Source organism: Sebastes fasciatus, chromosome 2, assembly GCF_043250625.1.
Source record: "Sebastes fasciatus isolate fSebFas1 chromosome 2, fSebFas1.pri, whole genome shotgun sequence".
In the NCBI taxonomy this organism is placed as follows: domain Eukaryota; kingdom Metazoa; phylum Chordata; class Actinopteri; order Perciformes; family Sebastidae; genus Sebastes; species Sebastes fasciatus.
In genome coordinates, this window is record NC_133796.1 from 33,639,366 (window position 1) to 33,652,676 (window position 13,311).

At 37.8% G+C, this 13,311-nt stretch overlaps 1 protein-coding gene across 1 annotated transcript in view; it reads left to right on the forward strand.

Annotated features, from left to right (window-relative positions):
• The first annotated feature begins 1,751 nt into the window (after positions 1-1,751).
• uacab (uveal autoantigen with coiled-coil domains and ankyrin repeats b) overlaps positions 1,752-13,311 on the forward strand; it is a 61,508-nt gene continuing 49,948 nt past the window's right edge. The window contains exon 1 of the mRNA XM_074621038.1: positions 1,752-1,967. Within this exon, the coding sequence (XP_074477139.1) occupies positions 1,920-1,967 (48 nt within the window). The 5' untranslated portion in view covers positions 1,752-1,919. The remainder of the gene's footprint in view (positions 1,968-13,311) is intronic.

Consider the following 13,311-nt stretch of genomic DNA (forward strand, 5'->3'; position numbering starts at 1 on the left):
TGAAAAAATGCCCCCAAAAAAAACTTTATAAAAAACTTTATAAAAAAAAAAAAAATTTGCGGGCCGCACTAACATTAAACTTTCATATCAAGGTGGGGGCCACAAAATATCGTCTTGCGGGCCGCAATTGGCCCGCGGGCCGCGAGTTTGAGACCCCTGTGCTAGATAGATCTAACTATTTATATTGTGTAATAAATGCAGACAGGAAGGACAGTTATTTTTTTCTTGGGGTTCCTTGGAGGTTGTCGACAGATTCCATTCAATTTATCTAATACAAGTATAGTGAATAAATAATAATAAAACAATTCAGCTGCTTCACGGAGGTAAAATAACTCAGTGTAAAAACTCATCATTAAATGTCCTAAATTTAACATTTTCAGTTATAGTAAAAGTATAGAAATATTAAAGGAAGTGATCAGTCTCTAATCCAATTATTGAAATATTGTTCAATAGAATTTCAGTACATTTACTCAAGTACTGTACTTAACTACAATTTTGAGGTTCTTTACTTGATTTCCATTTTATGTTACTTTATACTTCTACTCCATTACAATTCAGAGGGAATTATTGTACTTTTTACTCGACTACATTTATTTGACAGCTTTAATTACTTTGCAAATTCAGATTATTAATACAAAATGTAAATCAACCAATAAAATATGATATATTATTAAAAGTTAAGCCATCCAGCAGCAGTATATAAAGTAATTAAAAATAACCTCCATCATTACCAGCTGCAACGTTAAATAAACAAATGAATGCATCGATTAGCCTATTATAATCCAGTAATATATTATTCTGAAATGGGCCATTCTGCATTTTACTTTTGGTACTTTAAGTATATTTTGATGCTAATATTTTTGTACTTTTAAATAAATTTGAATGCAGGAGTATTTCTACACTGTGGTATTACTACATTTACTTAAGTAAAAGATCTGAATACTTCTTCCACCACAGAATATTTCCTTATTGTGTATTGTGTGAAGTTAATAACTACATAATAATAATGCATACAATGCAATTTCATAGAAAGTGTTAGTTACCCTGCACTATATTCATTTTAAACAGTCTCTTCTGCACTATATTCACCTTTTAATAGTCCTGTATCACAGCTGTTTCCCTGCACTATATTCAGTTTTAACAGTTTTCTTCATCTCCTTGTATTTTTATATCTGGTATATTTCTTTGTACTTTGTACTTTGCACTACTAACTTTTTTACTGCTTTTTTACTAACATGTTTTGCACTATGGAACTGTGATGCTGGAAACTTGAATTTCCCTCGGGATCAATAAAGTTACTATCTATCTATCTATCTATCTATATATATATATATATATATATATATACAGTATATCTATCTACAAGGATACCACAGTACAGTCTGCTGGGTCATCCGTGACACAACAGACAGGTAACCAGGTAACAGACATTATTATTGAGATCATTTTCATCACAGGTGAAATTAACACCTCAAGGGAAACTATTAGTTAAATAGTTTCCCTTGAGGTATTGACTGTAAATAATAGATAATGATACCCAGGATGTTAATAGATCATAGGTACTTTTTTTCCAGGTGTTTTCTGTCTTCAGGTACGTCATGACGTCATGCCAGGTTTTTCCTGCTCTGTCCCAGGATGTCTCCAACTTCTCCCAACGACTCTTTACCAGGAAGTCCCGCCCTCCGACGTCACCGATTGGATCAAACTCACCACGCTTCAATGTGATTGGCTCCCACTGGATGTCAATCACAGTGTGAGTAGACGTTGCGGTTAGGCGTCAGGTGAAACTGGTTGTGTGAGGGGGAAAAGAGGGACACATTAAACTCACTTCACCTGAACTTTCTGGGAAGTTTTTACACTATTTATGAACTTTTTCACCAAAGGAAACTTTTAATACCGGAAACCAACACAGTTACAAGATGAAGAGCCTCAAGTATCGGTTGAAAAAGCACGAAGTTACCATCACAGTGAGTTGAAACTGTTGTTTTTCTGTATTCACTAAGTTCTGCTAACACCCCCAGTGGTCTCTTAGATACGGGTAGTAACGAGGCTAATGCTAGGCGTTGGGTTTATTGTTTATTGTGTGTAACCTCCCGTCTTCAACCACCACGTTAACCGCGGTCCTGTTCCCTATAGGACTGCTGTGGTGGTGTGGTCGGATAATACACCACAGCACAGGCACCTGCAGCTCCGCCAGAGTGGTGGATGTGGCCTTAACACCGTTTTATTACACTACTGCATCCAGGTCCAACTTCTTAATGATCTGGACTAAATCTAGAGCAGCTGACTGAGTTGTTGTTATTCACAAAGCGCAGCAAAGCTCCTCAAATCAGTGCACCTCTTCTATCCTGGTTGTTATCACACTGGGAACAACCCCAGTCACCACCCCTGACAGAAGCTGGGCTCACTTTTGATTATCTTGAGTGCAGCAGCTCAACAACAGATGTGAGATGTGAGGTCTAATGTTGGATGAGGGCTCAGTCCAAATACATTCAGTTGCCTGTTTATTAGGTACACCTATCTAAAACTAATACAGTCTACTATACAACAGTGGTGGAAGAAGTACTCAGATCATTTACTTTAGTAAAAAATATCAACGCCATAGAAGTAGATAGATAGATAGATAGTAACTTTATTGATCCCGAGGGAAATTCAAGTTTCCAGCATCACAGTTCCATAGTGCAAAAACATGTTAGTAAAAAGGCAGTAAAGAAGTTAGTAGTGCAAAGTACAAAGAAATATACCAGATATAAAAATACAAGGAGATGAAGAAAACTGTTAAAAGTGTATATAGTGCAGGGTAACAGCTGTGATACATGACTATTAAAAAAAAAAGTGAATATAGTGCAGAAGAGACTGTTAAAAATGAGTAAAGTCAGGCATTCAAAAAGTACAAAAGTGTTAGCATCAAAATATACTTAAAGTACCAAAAATAAAAGTACTCATCTGACATCTGACATCTTATATAGAACAAACAACTAATCGATTATTCGAGAAAGTAATTGTGGGTGGTAGCGTAATAAACTGGCAACTGAGTGTCTATACTTCCCTAAAATAAATACAGTAATCCTGACACAAAATATAGAAGGCTTATATAAAATATTACATCAAAACCTCACATTTCTATAGAATTAGTTGTGGGTAGCCATCGAGGCTCCATGGCACCGTGGATACACCATAAGTCCCTCCAGGAATGTTACAGTGAGTTTGTTGGCAAGTTAAGTCTGCTTGTGTTACAGACAAACGTATTGAATGGATAACACTGCTAGAATATCCATGCTTTTCTGCTAGTAACCCCATCATAGGCCATAATGTCATATTCATTCTTCATAATCCAGCAACAGCCTATGAACTTAATAGACAGTCATTACAATTCAGCACAGTTCAACATGCAGTGGGTGTTTGGCACTGCACTCTGTTTTCAGCTCCCAGCAATTACCATGAGAAAGGCACAAAGCCAGAGGAGCTGTGTGTGGTAAACTATCTGGCCCTTTTTAAAAGGGAGGAAAAAAAAGCCCTTCAGCAATGAAATAGTATTGTTGGTTGTCTCACTCCTTCTGTCAGGGGCAGCCATTTAACATTCAAGCCTGTTTTTTGCCCTGCATCATTTTCTAGGTTTGCCTCCTCTTAGTCGATCAGTCGACTAATCGGTCGTTTTGGTCCTAGTCCACTATGATTTCTTTAGTCAATTAGTCATTTTTTAAAATGCTTTAAAAATCAATTCACCTCTCGCGTTATTTATTTATTAATTTTATTCTAGAATCAATATAATTGCTTCATTTGAGTCTATGCGAAGTTAAAAGAAAGTTAACGCTTTTATTGTTGTAGACTGAGTAATTGACGTCATATCCGTACTGTATCCGTCAAAAAACAAAACAAAGCTGCAGCGAGCCGAAACGAGAAAGTAGAAAACGGCGGAGGGTTCACATGGATACGACCTGTACTCTCACGTTTTCAATCCAAAGTGGTAAACACTACACATACAGTAAAGTATAGAAACACTTTGGGTTTCACACATTACCAGGAAAAGCAGAGCTAGACATCATGGCTAAAGCTGCATGCTATCTCTGTCAAAACATTACAATTTGTGAGGGAAATGTTTTTAGTCTTTGATTTTTGGGTTGCTGGAAAAAGTGTAATAAATAATGCTTGACAATGACTCATATATTTGACTTGAGGACATCTCAAACTACATACATGCTAAAAATCAAACATTTTTACTATATCAATTTAGATATTTTCCAAAGTAAAAGTCCCCCGAAGTGTATGATTCAACTTTTTCCCATGGTCTAGTGTTAAAAAAGTTAACAAAAATCGCAATAAATTGTAATATCGAATTGCAATACTTGGTAGAATATACAATACTTAAATATCACAATACATATTGAATTGGCACCCAAGTATTGTGATAGTATCGTATTGGGAGAAAGGTGTAACGTCCCAGCCCTACTGATCGATTAGTTGACAAAATCGTATGAGTGTTAGTCGACTAAGAATTTCTTTGGTGGAGGACAGCCCTAGCATTTTCTGTACCATTTGTTTTAAAACTAGGAAAGCACAAGGTAAGCTGTGTTGAGGAAACAGACGTGACATTTACAAAGGTCTGTCTGAGAGTGATGATTTCATAACATTTCCATTGCATTCCTCTGTGCAGGAAGATATACCAAAGGAAAAACTTAACAGATGGCAGTACCCTTACAGACATCACTATACAGTATATTTAATTTCATTTTAAATGTATTTAAAGACATGCTGCTAAAGGTAAAGGCATCATAGCTATCATTCATTGCATATTGTATCATCACCACCTGTTACAGCTCCATCCTGAAACCTATGTATGTTCATAAAACAGATAAATCATATTGGTCTACAAGGTATTAGATTGGCAGCAGCACACCTTATTGTAAATGTTTTAGATGCTTCCCTCATTATTTGGTACACAATGACCGGGAGTCGAACTCACTCACTCCTTCCTGGTGGGGTGACTAATAATTAAAAAAAAAAAATCTCTGTTTTCCGAGTGGGAGAGGAGAGGGGGGAATTCAAAGGAAGGCTTTTAGTATTTGAACAAACTGTGACTGAATTCTTTCCTCTTCCACTCCTTGTATTGTCTTTTCTATCTCCTCAAGTAAGGATTTATGGATTTACTTTGATTTTCTTAAACATAGAAGAAGCCATAAACTGCCTTTTCAGACCTGACATTGTCTTTTTAATGTATTCTATCAATCAGGTTTGCCTATCAAATATTGGCAAGATTTATTTCAGCCAAGGAATGCAAACCCATTTACGGTAGCTGGAAAACAAACTCAGTAACCAGGATAGAAAATGCCAAGACATTCCCTCAATACCAGCTGTAGATTAAAGGCAGGGTGAAGTCTGTAGTTTTGGCTCAGGTTTGCAGGCAGGGCTCCGGTTTCTGTTATTCTCTTGTGTAGGAAACTGTTTTCTGTTAAGAGAGTGATTAATTACAAGGCTTCTCATGACAAACAATAGTCATGTATAATTGCCATACACTCCAAATGTAAAACGAACAAGGATTCATGATGTTTTTAAGTTTGACACATCTTTTATCGATTAATCTGTTATTAAATCTGTTTATTTTTGCGAGCAATCAGTTAATCGTCATATAATAGTTAAAAATGGCAATCCCAGTTTCCCATAGTCCAAGGTGACTACTTCAAATCTCTTGTTTTGTTTAACCAACAGTTCTAAACCCAAAGATATTCAGTTTAAATTAACAATTATATCAAACGGCGAAAAGCAGCAAATCCTCACATTATTGAACCAGATATTTTTTGCATTTTATTTCTTAAAGGAGCAGTGAGTAACACTTCTATATTTTCATTTGTGTATAGTCACCAGAAATTTAAGAATCGTATTTTCATTAGCTTAGAATGAGCCCTTCATATCTACATAGGGAGCAGGTCCTCTTCACAGAGTCCACCATGTTGCTCCACCATGTTTCTGCAGTAGCCCAGAACGGACAAACCAAACACTGGCTCTAGAGAGAGACTTTAATGTTTTTACATTGCCTGAAGGTCACCGTAGTTTTCCGGCACGCTTGTGAAACTGTGGTAACGTGAGCCACAGAGTGCAAAAATGTGGTACAGCCAGCTGCCGTCTGACTTCCGTTGCTCCATGACGCCAAATCCTACAGACTGTAGACTGTACCTTTTAAAAAATGACTGATTTATTGACGATCAACTGATTAACCGCTGCAGCTCTAAGCAGAAGATTCCTTATTTATTTTTCACTTGGCCATAAAATGGACTAAAACAATGCTTTCATGTTTAACCATTATTAGTGTTTGATACATTTTGTCATAGATTTTGACAATAAATTATATAAGTAATATAATCATTCTATTGACAAGCATATCCTTATCAACATAAAAACAAACAGGAAAAAAAGCTGAAGAAAATGTTAAGATAAGAATGTCCTCTGCAAGATTAAGATCAAATGTTTGAATGTGGTTGAACTAACATTCTCCAAACACCTTAGCTGGCTACAAAAACCCAGATTTTCCAAAGCAAATATGTTGAATGAAAATGTTTCAGTTTCAGCAAAACTTGGCAGTTATTCAGAGTTGTATCTACAGAGACAGGAGAGTTTCTGGAGGAAAATAAGAGAAACTGGATTTCCTGGTTAGTTTTGAGCTTAGTCTGAGCTGTCACACAGTTTGTTGTCACAGCAAACATCTGTTCTGTCAGGTGGGGAACTTTCGTTTTGACTGTGTTTTGTGTCCCAAAAGACACTAAAATCAGACAAATGAGCTGCTTCATGCAGCGAAGGAGATACTTGTCATTTATTCTGCAGCTGCCATGAAATGATGTCTTTCTGAGGCAGATTCATCCGTAGCCTTGCCAGACCACAATGAGAAGCAGGCTTGTACAATGGCATTGCAGTATATTTTTCTCATTCTCAACATCCAGCTCTCACGAGATTTTTGCATTCTGCTCGCTGGAACATAAACAGACCGTTCTTTCATGAAATGTTCAGCATCGATTCCCTGTGCAGTATTGATTTGCTGTGTTTATGTCCTCCTTTTAATAGGATTAAGAAAAAAATAGTCTTGCTGTATGTATATAAAGAGCTGCAAGTGAACAGTTACCATGAAAGGGTTATGTTTTATATTTTGCACATGATGCGCAAGGACGCACTCAAGCACACGGACCATACCAGACACATTTGCCATTGCTCTTGCACTTTTCCACTGTGCTGGCAGTAGTATTGTGCAAAGAAGTGTAGCAATGTGCCCGCAGAGGCAGTCATGAAGTCTGCAGATCGACAAACATGAATATATACAATACACGCTTTTTGGAAATGTTTTGTTAGAAAGGAAAGGCACTGAACATGTTTGTTAGACCTCAAGGATGCACGCAATTAGGGCTGCAACTAACGATTATTTTCATTGTCGATTAATCTGTTGATTATTTTCCCTACTAATCGATTAGTTGTTTGATCTATAAAATGTCAGAAAATGGTGAAAAAATGTCGATCGGTGTTTCCCAAAGCCCAAGATGACGTCCTCAAATGTCTTGTTTTGTCCGCAACTCAAAGATATTCAGTTTACTGTCATAGAGGAGTAATGAAACCAGAAAATATTGGCATTTAAGAAGCTTGAATCAGAGAATTTTTACTTTTGGTTTTCTTAAAGAATTACTCAAACTGAGTATCGTTTATCAAAACAGTTAGCGATTAATTTAATTGTTGGCAAATAATCGATTAATCATTGCAACTCTACCCGCAATGCATTTTGGTGCGTAACACTAAATGTAAACATAACTTTGTTAACAAGAACTACACAGGATACATTTTAAGTACTTTTTCCTCCAACGTAGTGAAAGTGTTGACCAATTTGACTAATAGGGGTGGGCGATATGATGATATATACTGTGAGAAAATATGAATTTGCATACCATTTATAACTTGGTTATTGATTTTAAAAAATACTTTAAAGCAGCAGTGGATAGAATTGGAGCAAAGATGATGAAAAAAAGTTATTTTTATAAAATGGTCACTTTATCCTGACAGTAGTGCATGAGACAGGTAATCTGAAAAAAATCATGTGGCTCTGTGTCCTCCGGTGCTCCTAATGGAATCTGCCAAATTTCACAGACCGGAAGAAAACAACCAATCAGAGCCGAGCTGGAGCCTTTCCGATTCTGAGCAGCTGTCAATCACTCACTAACTCCGATCAAATGGTCAAACTAGGCAGCGCTGATCAAATATGAATCAATATTCTGTTACTGTAATGCCTATTTCTCTCCTCAACCTCCTTTCAGAAACATCTTGTAGTGTACTGTTTAACTGTAAAATGAGAAAGTTTGTGACCCGGCAGCCATGTTGAGATCAGTTGAGGAAATGCCAATCACCGCCCACCAGCCAGAGCACACTTTCTCATTTTACAGGAAAGCTCAGTAGGAACGCTCTGTCTCTGAAATAATCTGTGATTGGCCAAAGTCTCCCGTCACGGGCTAGATTATTTAAAGCCTGAAAACAGAGCCATGAGGAGCGGCAGAAGTCTAATTTTCTCACAGAGCATTTGAATTACAATATGCTGAAAGGTTATTATGGATGTTTTGCCCAATGATGCCAAAAAGATTCTGCCTCCTGCCGCTTTAAATATTTCAGTTTTTTAAATGTATTTATATATTTATCCTTTATTTAACTAGATAGGTCCCATTGAGATACAATATCTCTTCTGCCAGGGAGTCCTGGTCAAGATGGGCAGCAAAATAAAAAGTTTCATATACAAGTACAAACGGGGACTGATAACATCCCAAAAATCATCCCAAAACACAACAACAGACACAAAACATACAGGAATCAGAGGTTAAGAATTAAGGCAAATAATGACACTTGTTAAAAGCAGCAGCATTGTTCTGTAAACTGTTTTTAAGTATTTTTAAACATGTCAAGAGAGGGTAAGAAGTTAAGTCTGCCTTGCAGCTCATTCTAAGTTTGCGGAGCGTGAATGAAAAAACAGATTTACCCAGTCTGTTCTGGTGATCGGGAACATCAGGAGGAATTTCTCTGATGATCCAGTGTTATAGCTACTAGAGTAATATATCAGTATACTGGACACTGCGGTAATTTACCCAGTAAAGTTTTTGTAATAAAAAATAACATGTGGGTTTTTCTCCTTAAACACAGTGAAGTCCATTGAACCATTTCATATAAGTTACAATGATGTGTATGGAAGCTTGTTGTGTAAGATTATTATGGGTAATGTTGCAAATCAGTGAGACAGACTGTTTGAAATATTGATATATCCGTGATCATCCAACAATATTGGGCCTCCAGTACGGCTTAGTGTTTGGATATATGTTGGGAATGTGATGGGAACGGTTATGGTTGGGGCTCGGAGTGATGAAAGTAGTAATGTTTGTGTGTCATGGGGATTATAAGCGGTTGAAGTGAGCTGAAATGAAAGTCATTCAATGCCACGCCTCATATAGACCGCTGGCATTTGGTTTAATCATCTAAGACATGTTGGAGTGTGTGCAGCACTCCCTGTGGTGCAAAAACACAAATTTATGCCAGTTGACGTTTTGACGATAAAGATCTCTGATCACTGACTACATTTTCATACACATACACATACATACACATACTCACAACAATCAGAGAAACACATTATTCTCATTAAGATGATTTCATCAGTTTCTTGATAGACTGCTCCATTAATATTCCCGTGTTTAGTTTGATTAATGGTCATGTTTGTACCTGGCAGAACAATGGAAGAGTTAGTAAAGAGTCTTACTGGATCAGCAGAATATCTTTGGCTTGTACAGCAGTTGAATTACCATGCGACTTGCGTATTTTTATTGAGAGTTTGTTTTGTAGCAAACCTTAGTTCCAATTCTTCCAAGAAACCAAAGCCTGTTTGGGCTGTTATGAACAGTAATTTAACATAAATGAAAAGATACTTTGTGGTTTTGTGGCAAAATAAAGAAAAATATATTCTTTATTGTGCCATGTACAAGTTGAACTATGACTGTTTTACACTTTTACTTGAGTTGGAGCCATTCTGTTTGTGGGGCATTATATTATCTACAGCTGGATTTATTACTATATTATGTTGCATTGTTATGTTAGAGCTAAAAATTACATTCCCATACAACTAAAATGCATTCTCAATCACGTTTGGACGGAAACATATTTTGTCACAGATTACATTTGTATTTGACGTGATGTCTTTTTTTACTAAACCTAACCCAGTAGTTTTGTTGCCTAAGCCTAACTAAGAAGGGTTGGTGCGTTTTTTGTTTTGTTTTGTTTCAATTTACAACGTTAACCACATGTTTAAAACTGTTTAAAACTGTTTAAATCTGTGGCCACAATCCGCAACAAAATATGTTTCCGTCGAAACGTAATGGAGAATGCATTTTAATTGTATGGGAATGTAATTTTGTTGGAGACAGGGTTGGTTAGAGATAGAGAGTAGTGCCTTGCTTACATTTCTTTGTGGCACAAAAATGGAAACTACAAAAAGAAACAAATAAGGCAGCTAATATTCCACATATATGGCAGTGATTAGCTTAGTCTCTTAGCATAATCATGTTAACTTTATAACAAAAGAATGGTGTTTCCATGGTTCCAGCTTACTCATATTTCTGCCTTGACTGCATTATGATTGTATCATTAGTGTGCATATAACATTGATATTGTGGGAAAATAATTATTATTTCCGTAACTTGAGTTTTTATTGTTCCATTTCTTTTGTTGCATACCTCCATGGTGTTTAGAGTAAAGGATTAGCGTTATAGCACTGCTGAACATTGAAAACACTGCCTCTGAAGTAAATAAGGATCTAATTTCTTGCTCGGGGTGCTGCAAAAGGGTGGTTATTTGAACCTGAATCCTCCAGGTGAAGAACAGTTTGGTGTTGCGATAAGTTAAAGGAGATAAATTGCCTTCTCCTCTGCTTCTCTCTTACATTTCGTCTGTGTATTGTAACATTCTGCTTTTTGTCTCATAAAATCAATTGTAGAATTTCATACATTGATATATCATTATCCTTTAAGTTTATATGTTGAACATGTTAGCAAACAGCTGCTTATTAACAGATCCAGCAGTTACAGAGCAACATTATTATTCATTTGGAGTCGTGTTTCTGGTCACCTGATGAATGAATGTCCGATATTCACCCTCTTTTAGCTCTGTTTTCTGGCTCTACAAATTCCTGAGGGAAATGCTAGTCTGGCTTTGACTTTTTTTCCTTCAAAAAATACTCAGATTAATCGATTTATCAAAATAGTTGGAGATTGATTTAATAGTCAACAACTTAATCGATTAATCGTTGCAGCTCTACAAGGAATGCCATTCTTTTTTCGAGGGAAAAAACAATGGTTGCAGCTGTTATCTTATTGGTTGTGCTTTGAAAGGTCAGCGGCAACCAAGGTCAAAGTTGAAATACTTTTAACTTTGAGCACAGCGCTAGGTGGCGCTTCCGAGCGGGGTGCCAGGCCAAGGGACGCTCTTCCACCTAGTCGGACAACAATGGCACAGCCAGCGCAGGGTTGACCTCTCCTGCCTGTAACAGTAAAGCGTCCGCGTCCATGCTACCTTTGGTAAATTAGTAATAAGGTTGTAATTTTTTGCTATACTTTATGGTATTGTTGCTGTAACTCTGTGTTTGTTTACTGCTGCTGTTGTTTTGTTCTGCCAACCTCTGTTTTTTGAACCATTGTGTTGTGTTCCCACAATATCTTCAGATATTTATGGAGGGACAAAGAGCTTGTCAGTATTCTTCTGCAGAACCTCTGTAGTTTGAACACCGTTTCAACAGCAGACCAAGGCTGATCATCAAAGCCAGTCAAAAGCCTTCATTAGTGTGGGTTTAAACACTCACCTAATGAGAAGCTTCGTTCAGGCAGACACAGCACAGTATAATGAAAGGGCTCGATCAAGGATAAAGCATCCATTAAAGTATTTGCAGCCTCTCCAGTATAGACAGCTTTGTGCTCAACCTTTGTTATTAGGCAGACTGTTCTCTTACACCGTTCGTAGCTATACCTACGAAAAGTATTGCACTGTAATTCGTGTATATCCAATGAAATCAATTCGTATATAATCCACGGAATTATGAACCAGGAAATATAAAGATCGATAAAGGCAGCATAGGGAGGAGGTCGAGTGGATGTGGGGGGGGTAAAAAAAAAAAAGACTTTCTCCCAGGAGACCGGTGTTCGTACCCCATGTGAAACCAGATTGATTTATTTGTCACATAACTTCTGTTCGTAAGTTACACCACTTCTGGTGTTGTTTTAACTCAAACCATGATCTTTTCCTAAACCTAACCAAGTAGTTTTGTTGCCTAAACCAAACCAATTTGTTTCCTGTGAAGACAGAAGTTTATTTTGAAAAGACTGGAGCGGAAATTGACACATGCGTCACGTGTTGCTGGACATTTGTAGGAAAATGCACGAAAATGAGGAAAAACTTTTCGTACGATATTATACGAACTGCTGTATGAGGATACATTGCAATAAGCTATGTTATAGCATATGTGACTATAGTCTTAATGGCAGCAGGGCTATTTATTAAATCTGTATCATAAATGAACATTGATTTTGTTGCTGCTCACACTAATATCAGTTAAAGGGACTATTTGTAACTTTCAGAATTGCTGCTTAACAGCGACACCTGTGGCCGTGAAGTCAACGAAAGTCAGCGTCGGGCTCACGCTTGCTCGCTCTAAATATACCTGAACGAGCATCGCTCAAAACAGTGAGGCGACACACGTCAGCTAAAACCACAATATCACCCTATATTTCTTCTGCTTGGCAGTAATGTTAGCTGACCAGACGAAGGTCTCTCCATGAACATGATTTAGATCTGATCCTAGTGTTGGCTTTTCCTGCCTCAGCCTCCTGCGCCCGCAGGGAGACACCGGCAACCGGAGCCTCTCCTCCGCTGCCTGCTTGCCTTAACTGACACAGCGCACGCGTTCTCGCTCCACATGTAGACGCGAACGCGCGCTCACTCCACACTGCAGAAGAGTTCGTAGCTCTGACAGAGCTACGAAACGTGAACCGTGACACCGGCACCCGGTGTCTCCCTGCGGGCGCAGGAGGGAGGCGATAAAGTTTCTCTCTGCGGAGCCCCATCACTTCACAAGACACGGGAAACCTCTGTTGGTCTGGAGGAGCTGCAGCATTTATTTCTGCACAATCGTCCACTGTACATTCACTAGATATTCTCAGAGCTAAACTAACTCTTCTGCAGTGTGGAGTGAGCGCGCGTTCACGTCTAGAGGTGGAGCGAGAACGTGCGCTGTGTCAGTGAAGGCAAGCAGGCAGAGGA